Source organism: Pseudoliparis swirei, chromosome 7, assembly GCF_029220125.1.
Source record: "Pseudoliparis swirei isolate HS2019 ecotype Mariana Trench chromosome 7, NWPU_hadal_v1, whole genome shotgun sequence".
In the NCBI taxonomy this organism is placed as follows: domain Eukaryota; kingdom Metazoa; phylum Chordata; class Actinopteri; order Perciformes; family Liparidae; genus Pseudoliparis; species Pseudoliparis swirei.
In genome coordinates, this window is record NC_079394.1 from 13,700,566 (window position 1) to 13,717,890 (window position 17,325).

General features: G+C 47.8%; 1 protein-coding gene across 1 annotated transcript in view; it reads left to right on the plus strand.

The window, feature by feature from the left end:
• The first annotated feature begins 527 nt into the window (after nucleotides 1-527).
• Nucleotides 528-17,325, plus strand: part of grin1b (glutamate receptor, ionotropic, N-methyl D-aspartate 1b) — a 33,817-nt gene continuing 17,019 nt past the window's right edge. Inside the window, exons 1-11 of the mRNA XM_056419083.1 lie at nucleotides 528-587; nucleotides 2,595-2,851; nucleotides 3,711-3,845; nucleotides 5,917-6,093; nucleotides 7,724-7,786; nucleotides 8,596-8,693; nucleotides 9,847-9,968; nucleotides 13,333-13,507; nucleotides 14,643-14,793; nucleotides 15,465-15,551; nucleotides 17,151-17,286. Coding sequence (XP_056275058.1) covers nucleotide 587; nucleotides 2,595-2,851; nucleotides 3,711-3,845; nucleotides 5,917-6,093; nucleotides 7,724-7,786; nucleotides 8,596-8,693; nucleotides 9,847-9,968; nucleotides 13,333-13,507; nucleotides 14,643-14,793; nucleotides 15,465-15,551; nucleotides 17,151-17,286 — 1,402 coding nt within the window. The 5' untranslated portion in view covers nucleotides 528-586. The remainder of the gene's footprint in view (nucleotides 588-2,594; nucleotides 2,852-3,710; nucleotides 3,846-5,916; nucleotides 6,094-7,723; nucleotides 7,787-8,595; nucleotides 8,694-9,846; nucleotides 9,969-13,332; nucleotides 13,508-14,642; nucleotides 14,794-15,464; nucleotides 15,552-17,150; nucleotides 17,287-17,325) is intronic.

Below are 17,325 nucleotides of genomic sequence, written 5' to 3' on the forward strand. Positions count from 1 at the left end.
ATCAAAGTAAACATTTATAAATATTGATCCGATTAATAATTTCATATTTAAATGACGTCATAATTGTATTCGGATACAAACTGAAATAATTTATTATATATTATTATTGATTTTCAATGTGACATTCACAGCCAGTGATAAACTCGTGCACGTGCTCCGGCGGCCACGCGCGCATCCTCTCCTCCGAGCTCAGAGCGCACGGGAGCGAGCGTCAGGTTCCAAGGACGGACCGCGCGCTCGCGAGCTTCAGGTCATCTGAAAGTCCGCGCGCCCCACCGGAGAGGAAGAGGAGTGATGAAGACCAGCCGATAATCACCTTCATTGATCTTTCTGCTGGAGGAGGCGGCTCGAGGATCAACAGGAGCGGGCACGAGACGGAATGTCACGGGCTCCGTGAACCGTGAGAAACATCTCATCACCGTCATCTGATTACACCGACCACAGAATCGGAGCACCGGACCGGGACATGTGACGGGGACCGGGAGAGGAGCACCGGGAACACCGGGAGGAATCCCCGGGAAATAAATCACAGATCAACAGGAGACCAACGGAGCGACGCAGCGCGTTCACGGTGTCGCGGAGAATCAGTGAGATTATTAGTTATTCACCAAGTAGTGATAATTATTAATGTATTATTATTAAAATGACCAATATTAATGTATCACTATTATATTGTTCAATATAGATGCATCAATATTATTATTATTATTATCACAAATAGAAATGCATCAATTTTACTTTTATCAGTATTAATTCATGATCATTATGTTAATTGATCATTATAAATGTATAATTATTCATTAATCATTATTCATTTAGGACATTTAATATTCATCCTGGTCATCACCTCACTTTAAAAAACAAAAGAAACTAATTTAAATAGTGTCCAGTTTATTTTAATAATAAGAATATTCATATTAACAATAATTTATTTCATATTATTTGTTGTGTCTCGCTGTTGGACTTCTGTGCTAGCCACGGTTTGTCCATAACGAACACCATGTAACAACATTATGTGGCTCATAAGTAGGGATGGGTATCGTTTGTGTTTTTTCTGATACCGGTGCTAAACCGGTACTTTTAAAACAATACCGGTGCCTAAACGGTGCCTGAACCGATACTGGAAAAAAATAAGCATAATGAGGACATTAAAAACCTCTTCGGTCATATTCTCTGTAAAGCCATTATCATGGCCACATTGACAACAAACGGCTATCAGGCTGTCACGCCCGTAGCTCGTAGCTAGCGCTAGCTACGAGTTACGGGCGTGGAATGGACTTGTTTGGACTTGTAGAAGGCTTTCGACCGGGTCCCTCTGGGTTTATTGTGGGGGGTTCTGCGGGAGTATGGGGTTCCGGACTCGTTGAGAGCTGTGTTAGCATTCTTGAGTCAGACACCTTCCCAGTGGGTGTTGACCTTCGCCAGGACTGCCCTTTGTCGCCGGTGTTTGTGATCTTCATGGACAGGATATCTAGGCGCAGCCTGGTAGTGGAGCAGGTCAGGTTTGGGGGTGGGGCAGGTCAGATTTGGGGGTCTCAGAAACCGGTGGATTGCTCCTCCAGGTGGGGACAGAGTGCCCCAAGCGAAGGAGTTCCAGTAACTCGGGGTCTTGTTCACCAGTGAGGGGAAGATGGAGATCGACAGGCGGATCGTTGCAGCAGTAAAACGGGCGCTGCACCGGACCGCCTTGGTGAAGAGGAGCTGAGCCGAAAGGAGAAGCTCTCAATCTACTGGTCGGTCTACGTTCTGACCCTCAACCATCGGGCTCAGCCTCAGAGATAGATTAAGGAGCTCAGACTTCAGTCAGCTGAGGTGGTTCAGGCCTCCTGGACGCCTCCCATTAGAGGTTTTCCAGCCACGTCCAATGGGAGGAGACCCCGGGGAAGACCAGGCCACGCTGGAGGGATCATATCTCCCAGCTGGTCTGGGAGCGCCTCGGGATCCCCCAGAATGAGCTGGAACATGTTGCAGGTGAGAGGGAAGTCTGGATCAGCCTGCTGGACCTGCTTCCACCGAGACCTGACCCCGGATACGTGGACGAAAATGAATGGAATTCATAATGTTCATAATGTTTATAATACATAATGTTCATTTGTCCTCTTTGAACCTTCTTCTGCTCTTTGTAGATAAAAACTCAGATGAAATATTCTGTTATATAATCATCTGTCAAAGAAGATTAAATAGATGAAAATATGAATAGTTATGAATCCTTCAGTTCTACATTCTGGCTGTCGCCGTCTTGTCTTTTGCATCCAGTGAAGAGGAAGTGACCATATGGGGACTGAGGAGGAGGGACCTAGAGACGCCAAATATCTAGTAGAGACCTGTCAATCACCTTGTAGCCGCGCCCTAAATCATTGACTTCTATACAACCAGAGGAGTCTCCCCCTGGTGGTCAGGAGAGACAATGCCGCTTTAACACATGAAGCATAGACTTCTATACAACCAGAGGAGTCTCCCCCTGGTGGTCAGGAGAGACAATGCAGCTTTAACACATGATGCATAGACTTATATACAACCAGAGGAGCTCAGGAGGTCTCTGGTTCCTGTTGTGTTTCTGTCTCTGTTCTGACCTTCCTCCTCGTCTTCCTCAGTGGAGCTCCGCGGCGTGCTCCTCCTCGCCGCGCTGCAGTGCTGCTCCGTGGCCCGTGGCGGCTGCGAGCCCCGGCTGGTGAACATTGGCGCCGTGCTGAGTCAGAAGCGCTATGAGCAGGTGTTCAAGGAGGCGGTGAGCCAGGCCAACGCGCTGTATGGGAAGGACAAGTTCAGGCTCAACGCTATCTCCGTCACGCACAAGCCCAACGCCATCCAGATGGCCCTGTCCGTCTGCGAGGACCTCATCTCCAACCAAGTGAGTCTTCCTCGGCACATGACCCGTCACATGACCTGTCACATCGCCCCGTCACATGGCTCGTCACATGACCCGTCACATGGCTCATCACATGACCCGTCACATCGCCCCGTCACATGGCTCGTCACATGACCCATCACATGGCTCATCACATGACCCGTCACATGACCTGTCACATCGCCCCGTCACATGGCTCGTCACATGACCCGTCACATGACCTGTCACATCGCCCCGTCACATTGCTCGTCACATGACCCGTCACATGGCTCATCACATGACCCGTCACATGACATGTCACATGGCCCGTCACATTACTCGTCACATGACCCGTCACATGGCGAGAGAAAGAGAGAAAGAGAGAGAGACAGAGAGGGAGAGAGAGAGAGAAATGGACGTCAGATTAACATCCACTCGCTCCAGAAACTGAGATATAATAATCCCTCCATCCTCTGGGACGATGGAGGGATTATAGACACACACACTCACACTCACACACACACACACACACAAGCACACAATCACACAATCACACACACACAGTTTACGTGTGTGATTTAGAAATTATTTCAGTTTCATTGTTTGATGTCAAAAACACAAAGAAACTGAAAATACAAATATATTATTATTATTATGTTGCACAGTAAAAATACATAATTTAGGAACCAGCAATTGGTTTACAGAAAAATGACATTTTATTCTCTTTATTAATGGATTATTATTCAACTGACTTTTAACAACTCATAAATCTAAAGCTTTCAGATAAATAACAAAAGTCTGATTTGTACTTGTACTAATTTGTTCCTCTTCAATGTGATGATGTAATTAAAGAGACATATAACAGACCAGTCTTCCTCTGTAGGTATATGCGATCCTGGTCAGCCACCCCCCTCAGTCCAACGACCACCTGACTCCAACGCCAGTCTCCTACACCGCTGGGTTCTACCGGATCCCCGTGCTCGGCCTTACAACGCGCATGTCCATCTACTCGGACAAGGTAAGTCCTATTTTTACAGTTTTACACAGGGTTAGAGGGTCGACCCGAACCTGTTGTCACCCTTCACAGGCCTTTCAATTAAACTGGTTCTCAATGGAGGTGTTCCTCAGGGCTTTATCCTGGGTCCTCTCACATTCTCTCTATGATTGAGTTCTCCATGGAGGTGCTCCTCAGGGCTTTGTCCTGGGTCTTCTCACATTCTCTCTATGATCGGGTTCTCCATGGAGGTGTTCCTCAGGTCTTCATCCTGGCAATTTCAGGAGGGGAATAAAATGGACCGCCTTGGAAAAACAGTCCACGACCGTTAGTATAGCTGTGTTTCCTTCTGAAGAGGCCAGTGACGAAGTCCACTGCTATGTGGGACCACGGGCGGCAGGGAATAGGCAAAGGGCACAACTGAACAGAGCCCACCGAGCCAGGCGGGAGTTAAACCTCTAGGCGGAGTGAAGGTAAGAAAGGTTCTTGTGGTCGGTCCAAACTATAAATGGCTGCTCTGCTCCATCCACCCAGTGCCTCCACTCCTCCAAAGCCAGAACTACAGCCATAGCTCCCGGTTACCCACATCGTAGTTGCGTTCTGCAGGTGAAAGACGGCGGGTGTAGCTTCTGATCCTGAGGGGACTGCTGAGAGAGGACAGCCCCGACCCCCGAATCCGAAGCAACCACCTCCACCACGAACGGTAGAGAGGGATCTGGGTGAATTAACACCGGAGCAGAAGTGAATAGTCTCTTCAGGTTGGCAAAAGCAGAGTCTGCATCCTGAGTCCAAGAAAAAGGGGCGGCAGTGGAGCCGAGTTGCGTGAGGGGGGCAGCTACTTTGCTGTAGTCTCGGATGAACCGTCTGTAGAAATTGGCGAATCCAAGGAACCACTGTAGCTGTTTGCGACTGGTGGGCGTGGACCACTCAACCACTGCTTTTACCTTTGCTGGATCTGCCCTCACCTGGTCCCTGGATGATGAAGCCTTGTTCTCCGGTAGCCGGCGCAACACAAGCCTGATGTGTTGGGTGTGTTCCTCCATGTTCCGGGAGAAGATGAGGATATCGTCCAGGTAAACGAAGATGAAACGGTTGAGCATGTCGCGGAGCACATCATTAATCAAGGTCTGGAATACTGCAGGGGCAGTGATGAGGCGGAACGGCATGACGAGGTACTCAAAATGGCCCAGAGGGGTGTTGATGGCCCTCATCCATTTGTCTCCCTCCCGGATGCGAATGAGATGGTAGTTATTGCGGGGGTCCAGTTTAGAGAACACCATGGCCTTGAGGTGGGGCTAAAAGGCAGGGTTATTGAGAGAGAGAGGGTATTTGTTCTTACTGGTGATTTCATTAAGGCCTTGCTAATCAATGCAGGGGCGTAGCGTGCGGTCCTTCTTGCCCAACAAGAAGAACCCATCATCAACAGGGGAGGAGGATAGATAGTTGAAACTGTCTGCTAGGGAGTCGTGGATGTAACTCTCCATAGTCTCTCTTTCTGGGCGATATAGATTAAAGAGACGCCTAGAGGGTAAGGGGGCGCCTGGGGGCAGGTTGATGGCGCAGTCATAGGGTCTATGTGGAGGCGGTGTTTAGGCCCGCTGCTTGCTGAACACATCCCCCAGGTCACAGTAAGTAGGAGGGATTAACGTAAGGCCTTGATAGTGGGCGTATCAGCAGATCCAGTGGGATGCTTCAACTAGCTACGGATCCCGTAGACCAATCAATGTGGGGATCGTGCAGTTTAAGCCAAGGTTGTTCGAAGACTTCTGGGGCATGACGGGATTCGTAGGGCAGACTCGTGGCGTCCAATTATGACACTGTGGGATGCTAGTGCCTAGCAGAGGGAATTTATGTCCGCTGTTTGACCAGATTATTCTGTCAGGGTTCGGTTTTGGCCAAGAGCAGACACGGGGACAACAAGGTTGGGTAGGACAGGAGGTGAGTGCAGGCAGAACGGTGAGGTGCGGCGTGCAGGTGTGGAGATGAGGCCAGGTGCCAGGTACACACACACACACACACATGTAACAGGGGACACAAGAGAGGGAAAAAAAATAAAAAGGACATGAGTGACCTGGTCCCTCCGTGTCCTCCTCAGAGCATCCACCTGTCCTTTCTGAGGACCGTGCCCCCGTACTCCCACCAGGCCCACGTCTGGTTCGACCTCATGAGGGAGTTCAGATGGAACCACATCATCCTCATCGTGAGCGACGACCATGAAGGACGAGCCGCTCAGAAGAGACTGGAGACACTGCTCGAGGAGCGGGAGACCAAGGTGAGCTCCTGATATACATACATATATTCATATATATATATACACATATTTTTATTTTTATCTTTGTTTCATTGCAGCCATTTGCTAAAATCAAAAAAGTTAATTTTATTTCTCATTAACTCAGCACCCCATCTTGACAAAATAAACAGAAATGTAGAAATTTTGGCAAATTTATTAAAAAAGAGTATAAGTATAAGTATTCAGACCCTTTGTTGTGGCACTCATATTTAACTCACATGCTGTCCACTTCTTCTGATCTTCCTTGAGATGGGTCTACTCCTTCATTGGAGTCCAGCTGTGTTTAAATAAACTGATTGGACTTGATTAGGAAAGGCACACACCTGTCTATATAAGACCTTACAGCTCACAGTGCATGTCAGAGCAAATGAGAATCATGAGGTCGAAGGAACTGCCCAAGGAGCTCAGAGACAGAATTGGGGCAAGGCAAATATCTGGCTAAGGTTACAAAAGAATTTCTGCAGCACTCAAGGTTCATAAGAGCACAGTGGCCTGGTAGATATGAAGTTCTGGTCCACGTGTGACCGCTCTGTGCTCCAGGATGGTGTTTGTGTTGGCCAATCAATGAGCAGCACAGAGGTACAACAGACGAGACGATTGAGTTCATAAAGTAAAGAGACTTCCTGTGAGACTGTTGGGGAGGAACATGAATATTACAGCACATTAGTTAAAGCTGCAGCGTCTCTGAATTAAACATCTGATTCATCATGAAGTAATGAGGCTGCTGGTGGTCACACTCTGCGTATGGATCTATATTTAATGAGAATAACATTTGGAGCGGATTGAATGGACTAATGGGAGCTCCTCCGCCACCATGACTCAACATCAGAAGGAGAAGAAGATGAAGAACAAGAACAAGATGAAGAAGAAAAAGTAGAACAAGAAGATGAAAAAGGAGAAGAACAAGATCAAGAACATGAAGAACAAGTACAAGAGAAAGAAGAACAAGAAGAACAAGCAGGAGAACACAAACAAGAAGAACAAGAAGAAGAGAAAGAAGAACAAGAAGAACAAGAACAAGAAGGTTGTTCTGCGATGTTCGTCTTGTGGTTCTTTGTTCTTTGTTCTCCGTGGGCTCTAACAAATAACTTAACTTTAATTAGTTTAATTTCATCCCTTATTGTTTAATAGTAATAACAATTATCATAACTCAGTTTTAGATCAATAATTAGGGCTGGAAAGATATAAAAACCAGACAGACAGGTGGTTGGAGAGACAGGTGGACAGACAGGTGGTTAGACAGGTGGACAGATAGGTAGACAGACAGGTGGACAGGCAGATAGACAGACATGTGAACTGACAGACAGGTGGACAGACAGACAGGTGAAAAGACCGGTGGACAGACAGGTGAACAGACAGATAGGTAGAACGACAGGTGGATAGACAGGTAGACAGACAACTAGACAGAAAGGTGGACAGACAGGTAGGTAGACAGGTGAATAGACAGACATGTGCACATACAGACATGTAGACAGACAGATAGCTAGACAGACAGGTGGACAGACAGGTGGACAGACAGGTAGACAGACAGGTGTGTGTGTGTGTGCGTCTCTGCATCATTCTGACTGTGATCTTCTGTGTCTGTAATCTTCTCTGTGCACATTGCCATCAGACTAAAAACAGGAACTATGAAACCCTCGACCAACAGATCTTTGACTTCAGGAGAACCCCCAAGGTATCAACTGCATGGTCAACCGATGCACGCCGCCCAACCAATGAGCTTGCTCGGTAGGAGCGGCGCCAGTCCGCCCCCCAGAATCCGATCAAGAGATAGACTCTGATCCTGGTGGCCATCTCTTTACGTTCTTTTGATTTGTCATGAGTCCTGCACATCGGGAAGGGGTTCACGTTGGCAGGAGAGACGCCTCCTCCTCCTCCCCCCACCTTCCTCTTCCTTTTTCCATGTGACGCGTTGCATGCAGCCAGGCTGGGGCTTGGTTCTGGATGCAGATCTGAGGAACGCCGCCACCAGGATCCTCGTGCTCCTCATCAAACCTCCTTTTCATTCTCTTTCCTCCTCCTGCTCCTGTGTCCGCCTCTCTCCTCCCCCTCTTCCTTCTCTCCTCTCAAACTCTTTTTGCATTATTTGCGGTTGCATCAGTGCTCTCTAACGTGCACGCCCCTGATTAGTCGGTTGGTTGAAAGCGCCTCAGTTTGCATGTGCCACCGCACCACGCATAACTTTTGTTTGCCCCTTCTTTGTATTCAAGCTTCGACTGTGAGTTTTCTTTCAATTCAGCAGCAGAACACTTTTTGGCCCGCCCCTCTCCCCCATGTGGTTTGGGTGAGAGGGAGCATGGTCGAGGCCGGGGTCATGGGGGCCGGATGTTGGGGGGATCTGATGGTTCCCAGTTAATAATGCGTGTTCTATGGTGTGTCCTGTGGTTTTGTTCTGTTGTGTTTCTCAATGTTCTGCGATGTGACCTGTCGTGCTGCCGCCTGTCGCCCTGCGCTGCCTCCTGTCACCCTGCGCGATGGTCCTAGGCGGAGAAGGTGCTGCTGTTCAGCCCGGACACCAACCTGACAGCTCTGCTGCTGGAGGCCAAAGACCTGGAGGCCCGAGTCATCATCCTCTCTGCCAGGTTTGTACAACCATCAAGGGGTTTGGGTGGTTGCTAGGTGGTTGCTCCCATATCATAGGGTGTTGGCGAGGCTGTTGCTATATAGTTGCATTCTTAATAGGGTGACTTATCTTCTGGATCAATATCAGCGCTAATATTGACCTTATTAAGTGGAGCAGTGGGCGACCGGTGATAGAGCCTAGGTAGTTAGTAGAGAGGACACGGCAGAGAGATCATCAAGGTACTTGTGAGATCGTCAGGTTACGTATGAGTTTGTTAACGTACTTGTGAGATTGTCAGGGTACCTGTGAGTTCGTTAAGGTACTTATGAAATTGTCAGGTTATGTCTGAGATCTTCAGGGTACTTGTAAGATCGTCAGTGTACCTGTGAATTCTTCATGGTACTTGTGAGATCATCAGAATACCATCAAATCAAATCTTTAGAAAAGTATATCAATGTCTTGAGCAAAATATCCCTGTGGCAGCTGTGGGGGCGGAGCCGCCAATTTGGCCTCGGCTGCTGGCAGGTTGTTAATCAGTCAGCTGCTCTGGCTGATTGGCAATTAGTCAGCAGCCGACGCTGCTCATATAAAAGTGCAGCAGAGCTGAAGTTTGGAGGAGAGTGAGCAGAGGCGCCGTCGTGCGGTCTGCTGTGCTGGAGAGTGAATTCAATAAAGTGTATTACCGAATCGAAGCATGGTGTTGGTGGCAAATCCTTGGTGCTTTGGGGGGAAACCCACGGGTGACGGCCAGAGAACCGTTACAATCCCCAAATACTAAATTACATTGTATACTTCTTATATATATATCACTTTATCCTTTTGCCTTCTTACAAATCAGGCCTGAATTCAACCTGAGTTTCATTTATGTTTCTGTTGCTATTCTGCAATAAAAGGAAGTATTGAAGTAACACTACGAGAGAATGCGCATTGATTTACTGACCACTCCTACAGTACCTGTGAGATGGTCACGGTACTTTTGAGATCATTGGGGTACTTGTGAGTTTGTTAGCGTACTTGTGATTGCTTTGGGATACTTGTGTATTTGTTAGGGTACCTGCGAGTTCGTCAGGGTACTTGTGAGTACGTTAGGGTACTTTTAAGTGCAGTAGGGTACCTGTGAGTGCGTTAGGGTACCTGTGTATCTGACTTGTTTTCCTCGTGTGTGTCCGCAGTGAGGATGAAGCTGCCGCTGTGTACAAAGCGGCCCGGCAGCTCAACATGACCGGCTCTGGCTACGTCTGGCTGGTCGGAGAGAGAGAGATGACCGGCAAAGCTCTGAGTGAAGCCCCAGATGGTACATGAGCCTCTGCCTCCTCTCCATCACCTCTCTTCTTCCTCAATGCTCTAGAACTTTATCTCTGTTTCTCAGCTCTGCTTCCATCCGACATCAAGACCATTCTCACAACGTCCACTGTGTGTCACAGTCAGCCGCCGAGCCAAAAACACCAAAGCGTTCATGAGCTGCGTTCCTGTCGTTTCTGTATTTGTACCTTCAGCTTCAAGCTTTTCACGCTGAGCTGACTTCAGGTCATCTGAAGGTTTGATTCAGACAAAACAAGAGCAGCCAGAGGACAGGAAGTAGACGTGTGGATAAGAGGCTGAGCGGCGCTCCACTAACTCAGTTACTATGAACAGCGTCATGACTAATAGCTTCACTGCAAACAGGGTGTTGAGAAGGTTGTGACAGCTGGTTCATCAACAGAAAAACCAAATCATTAAGAAAGCGTTCATATATTTAATACGAACATACGCGACTATAAGAAGAAAATACATAAAACTCAAAAATAGACCTACGGCTAGTCAGACTGCCCAAACTATTTAAACCAATCAGGATCCCGGGCTCGTCAGGAGCCAATCACAGCCCCTCAGCGTAGAAACAAACCCTGGGAGGAGATGGGTGGGGGCGGAACCTCTCCATTGGTAGTTTTTGAGCTTTGGATGGAAACCACTCTGTCTGCTCGTGCTGTAGGTCTCTGATGGAGGACGCTCCTCCTCATCAGTCAACTCCTCAGCTTGTTTCTCTGGTTTCTTCTAACTCACCGGTTGAACGTTTAAACATTCAGAGCCGACGACATGTTTAAAGGTTCCTATCTTTTCATTTCTCTGCTCATTGTAACTGTGTGGCTTTAAATGTATCTAACATTTTTTGTTTGTTTCATTTTCTATAGTGTGTGTCGTCGCCCGCCGTCTTTCAGTAGACTATGATATGGGGGGGGGCTTTATTCAGGTTTCGATGGGGGGGAGGGGGGTTGAAAACCTTACCGCGACGCGTGTTTGAACAAACACTGGTAAGATGCCGCCGCTGCTTCCTGTTTCCTTTGCCCTTTGCCATTGGCCAATAGAGCCCACTGCAGGGATGTGGGCGGGGCTTATGGAGTTAGCTGATTACCCAGCCGGCCAGGTGTTGCCGGCCAGAGTTTCGCTATCCGGTCAAAAGTATGTGGACGCCCTGATCCTGGTCTGGATCGTGGTCTAGATCGTCCCCTTACACAAAACAGCTCCTTAAAGAATTGGTTGCCAATGAAGAACTGGAGTGGTTCGGTCACAGATCCCTGACCTCTAACCCCTCTTACTGAACCAGACCTCCAACAGGGAGCCAGACCACCTGCTGTCCACATACTTCTAGCCACCTTAAGATCCTCTCGGATCCTAAATTCCAGACTTCTTTTGAGTTGTAACAGAAGTGACTGCTGGGTAATCGGCTGCCTTATCCTCACCAGCTGCTACACTCTTTAAAATGATGAGTCATTAAAGATCATCCATCATGACATTAAGAGTGGAGCAGGACTGAACTCTGAGAATAGTCCTCAGCTGCTTGGTCTACCAGAGAACTTTGAGGTTTTCTTTTCAGGGAAAGCGTTTCAGATTGAAGCCTTTTTACTTTGAGCCTTGTGGCCTGAGTCCTCAGACAGAAGACTTGGTCCTCTTTGACTTCATCCCAAAGCTGCTCCATCAGCTCTCCTCCTACAGGCTTTTAGACCAATCAGATTCATTCTTCACTCAAGGCCGACCGCGTCCCGTTGCAGCTTCAGAGGAAGTCCATCAGGGGGCTGTTTGTTATTGAAAGTGTGGATTTACAGGCAAGATATTCCTAAGAAACTAAACCAAAGCAGCAGCAATAATACTAATAAGAATTATTATTATAACAAAGCCACAACTTTGGAAAGCCCACTTACAACCAGTGAGTCCAGTCTGTAAGTGGAACATCCAGACCTCCAGAGTCAGAGACGACCAGTTTAGAGACTGGAAGAGTTCCGAGTTTTTTGAGGTGTACGTAAAATCTCATGATGATAATATGATGGTGACTATGATATTATAGAGAGGTGAATACTAAGGTGTTTATTGTCCTCATGGTCAGAGACCTGGTGAGGCTCTGGTAGACTAAGACCAGAACACGTAGACCACAACGATCCAGCTGCCTGAACTTCTCGAGGGTTTTTAAAGACAGTTGATGAACAGAATAATGTGAACGCCTGTAGCTGAAGAATAATACAACCCGATACAACAAGCGCTCAACAGCCTCAACCCAAATGTGACTCCTCAGAGGTACTTTGTGTTCCTGTTGTTGTGTTCACCCTGTCTCTGAGCGTTGGTTGTTTCTGAGACGATTCTCTGAGAAGAAACCGATGAAGCACTGCTGTGACATTATGGATTTTAATGTTGTTTGTTCTTCATCAGACACTTGTCACATTAGGAGGAAAACATCTGCATTTGGTGCTTCGGCTAACAAAACAACAGTCTGCTAACACCGTTAGCATCCCTCATCAGAAAGGATGAGCTCTTCAGTTCACGTTAGCTACCTGTTCTCATTGTTGTCATTAGTTAATGTTAGCCAGCTGTTCTCCTTGTTGTCATAAGGTAATGTTAGCCAGCTGTTCTCCTTGTTGTCATTAGTTAACGTTAGCCAGCTGTTCTCCTTGTTGTCATTAGTTAACGTTAGCCAGCTATTCTCCTTGTTGCCATTAGTTAACAATAGCCACCTGATCTCCTTGTTGTCATTAGTTAACGTTAGCTAGCTGTTCTCCTTGTTGTCATTAGTTAACGTTAGCCAGATGTTCTGCTTGTTGTTATGAGTTAATGTTAGCCAGATGTTCTCCTTGTTGGTATTAGTTAACGTTAGCTAGCTGTACTCCTTGCTGTTATTAGTTAACGTTAACCAGATGTTCTCCATGTTTTCATTTGTAATCGTTAGCCAGTTGTTTTGCTTGTTGTTATGACTTACCGTTAGCCAGCTGGTTCCAGTAGCTTGCTTGGGCAATGCTAACGATGTTAGCTGGCTGCATGTAGACGTGTGGTGTTGCAGTGTGACACGTTTCTGCTGAAGGGAAACACCAAACGAGGTTCCCAATGTTCCAGTGAGGCTTTTCCTTCCCTGAGACAAATGGCTTTGATTCTCAGAGTGAACTCCCAGCATGCCATTTGGTGGTAGGCCTACTGAACACTGACCTGATGCCTGAAGCCCCGAGTGTGTGTTTAATGACACTGAAGTTCTCCTTTAGTTTCCTCTGTGAGATTAATTAAAGTGTGTGTGACTTTTTAATGAACTGTATGAATGAGGGCAGTTTTCCCTATTACGCCTCCTGCTGCGTGTGTGTGTAACCTCTCTACTCTGTGTGTGTGTGTGTGTGTGTGTGTTTGTGTGTGATGGCGTGCTGCAGGCCTGCTGGGCCTCCAGCTAATTAACGGTAAGAACGAGTCGGCCCACATCATGGACGCCGTGGCCGTGGTGGCTCAGTCTCTGCAGGAGCTGTTTGAGAAGGAGAACATCACAGAGCCTCCGCGGGGCTGCGTGGGCAACACCAATATCTGGAGGACGGGGCCACTCTTCAAGCGGTCAGTACGCCGGAGGGCAGAGGTGAACTAAAGCTCCTCAAGCTCGCTTCAGATGTAGTTCAGATGGGATAAATATCTGCATCAAGTCCAGAACCAGACATTGATTCTATTCTACAGGAAGAAAAAAGAGAAAACTTTAAAGCTAGTTCCTCTGACATAATGGTGTCGGCTCTCCAGCCCTGGCCTCACGGGGCCCTGGTCTCACGGGGCTCTGGTCTCACGGGGCTCTGGTCTCACGGGGCTCTGGTCTCACGGGGCTCTGGCCTCACGGGGCTCTGGCCTCACGGGGCTCTGGCCTCACGGGGCTCTGGCCTCACGGGGCTCTGGCCTCACGGGGCTCTGGCCTCACGGGGCTCTGGTCTCACGGGGCTCTGGTCTCACGGGGCTCTGGCCTCACGGGGCTCTGGCCTCACGGGGCTCTGGCCTCACGGGGCTCTGGCTCACGGGCTCTGGCCTCACGGGCTCTGGCCTCACGGGCTCTGGTCTCACGGGCTCTGGCCTCCTCACAGGGCTCTGGCCTCACGGGCTCTGGTCCTCACGGGCTCTGGTCTCACGGGCTCTGGTCTCACGGGCTCTGGCCTCACGGGCTCTGGTCTCACGGGCTCTGGCCTCACGGGCTCTGGCCTCACAGGGCTCTGGGCTCCACGGGGCTCTGGTCTCACGGGGCTCTGGCCTCACGGGGCTCTGGTCTCACGGGGCTCTGGTCTCACGGGGCTCTGGTCTCACGGGGCTCTGGCCTCACGGGGCTCTGGTCTCACGGGGCTCTGGTCTCACGGGGCTCTGGTCTCACGGGGCTCTGGTCTCACGGGGCTCTGGTCTCACGGGGCTCTGGCCTCACGGGGCTCTGGCCTCACGGGGCTCTGGTCTCACGGGGCTCTGGTCTCACGGGGCTCTGGTCTCACGGGGCTCTGGTCTCACGGGGCTCTGGTCTCAAGTGCTGTCCACTGAGATGAGCTTCAGCCTCACGGATCTGATCTGGATTCATCTTCTGGGCCAATAGAGCTCCTGTCCCTCTGGCTCTCGGTGACCTACATCCCCCATCAAGTCCAGTCAGATCACTGTTGTTGACGTGTGTCATGTGACCTCACAACCACAACTAAACCTTGAATCTCCTGCTCTCTGATTGGCTCTCCAGAGTGCTGATGTCCTCCAAGTACCCAGACGGCCTTACTGGGCGGATCGAGTTCAATGATGACGGCGACCGTCGTTTCGCCACCTACAGCATCCTGAACTACCAGCAGAAGCCCGGTCGCCTGGTCCAGGTCGGGGTCTTCAACGGATCTCAGGTAAAGTACCCGTGGTCACACAACGGGTCACACACTTGGTTACAAACCTGGTTAAACACCTGGTTAAACACCTGTTCACACACCTGGTCACACACCTGGTTACACACCTGGTTAAAAACCTGGTTACACACCTGATTAAAAACCTGGTTACACACCTGGTTACAAATCTGGGTACACACCTGGTTCCACACATGGTCACACAACTGGTTACACACCTGGTTATATACCTGGTTATATACCTGGTTACACACCTGGTTACAAATCTGGTTACACACCTAGTCACACATCTGGGTACACACCTGGTCACACACCTGGTCACACACCTGGTCACACACCTGGTCACACACCTGGTCACACACCTGGTCACACACCTAGTCACACACCTGGTCACACACCTGGTCACACACCTGGTCACACACCTGGTCACACACCTGGTCACACATGGTCACACAACTGGTTACACACCTGGTTATATACCTGGTTACACACCTGGTCACACACCTGGTTACACACCTGGTTTCAAACCTGATTACACACCTGGTCACACACCTGGTCACACACCTAGTTTCAAACCTGGTTACACACCTGATTACACACATGGAAAGATGAAAGTATTGATGATCATATAGTCACCTGCAACAACAATACAACCTGTGTGTGTGTGTGTTCAGGTTGTGATGAACACTCAGAGGAAGATCATCTGGCCTGGAGGGGAGACAGAGAAACCAGTCGGATACCAGATGTCGACGAAACTAAAGGTCCTACAAGAACTACTGTTACCCATACTAATCAAACTACTGTTACCCATACTAATCAAACTACTGTTACCCATACTAATCAAACTACTGTTACCCATACAAATCAAACTACTGTTACTCATAGTAAACAATCATCCCACCGGTTCAATACCTTGCATATCACAAGATTTTGAGATTGGTTCATTGAATTATGAACATTTTGGCATTAGTTGCATGACCTTTGACAACAAGATTGCATGCTAATTGGTAATGGTAAAAAAAAAGATGTTGACCTTTCATGACCTTGACCTTGACCTTTGACCCGATTGATCCCAAAATCTAATCAAATGGTCCCCGGATAATAACCAATCATCCCACCAAATTCCATGTGATTCAAGAAGATTTGACCTGTTCATGACCTTTGACCTTGACCTTTGACCCGATCGATCCCAAAATCTAATCAACTGGTCCCCGGATAATAAACAATCATCCCACCAAATTTCATGCGATTCGGTTCAATACTTTTGAGTTTTTGACCTGTTTATGACCTTTGACCTTTGACCCGATCGATCCAAAATCTAATCAATGGTCCCCCGGATAATAAATCCATCCCAAATTCCATGTGATTCAAGAAGATTTGACCTGTTCATGACCTTTGACCTTGACCTTTGACCCGATCGATCCCAAAATCTAATCAACTGGTCCCCGGATAATAAACAATCATCCCACCAAATTTCATGCGATTCGGTTCAATACTTTTTGAGTTTTACGAATAACACGCATACAAATAAATAAATAAATAAATAAATACACGGCGATCAAAACATAACCTTCCGGCATTTTCAATGCGAAGGTAATAAATAAATAAATACACGGCGATCAAAACATAACCTTCCGGCATTTTCAATGCGAAGGTAATAACACTACTGTTACTCATAGGACTCTACTGTTACTCGTACTAATGCTACTGTTGTTCATACTAATCAAACTACTGTTTCTCATAGTACTAACACTACTATTACTCATAGTAACTAGAACGGGCACTCGGTAGAGCGCATACCTTCGCATATCACAAGATTGGGCATTGAATTATGAACATTTTGGCATTAGTTGCATGCCAATTGGACAAAAATGTATCGTGTTATGGTAAAAAAAAGATGTTGACCTTTCCATGACCTTGACCTTGACCTTTGACCCGATTGATCCCAAACTCTAATCAAATGGTCCCCGGATAATAACCGATCATCCCACCAAATTCCATGTGATTCAAGAAGATTTGACCTGTTCATGACCTTTGACCTTTGACCCGATCAATCCCAAAATCTAATCAACTGGTCCCCGGATAATAAACAATCATCCCACCAAATTTCATGCGATTCGGTTCAACACTTTTTGAGTTTTGCGAATAACACGCATACAAACAAATAAATAAATAAATAAATAATAAATAAATACACGGCTATCAAAACATAACCTTCCGGCATTTTCAATGCGAAGGTAATAACACTACTGTTGTTCATAGTACTAACACTACTATTACTCATAGGACTAACACTACTGTTACTCATAGTACTAACACTCCTGTTAATTATCGTACTAACGAGTATTTGTGTGGTTCAGATCGTGACGATCCATCAGGAGCCGTTTGTTTATGTGAAGCCAACAAAGACTGACGGGACGTGTAGAGAAGAATTCACCGTGAACGGGGTCCTGATCAAGAAGGTGATCTGTACTGGACCCAACGGGACCACACCAGGTACACACACACACACACACACAAACACACACTACAGGT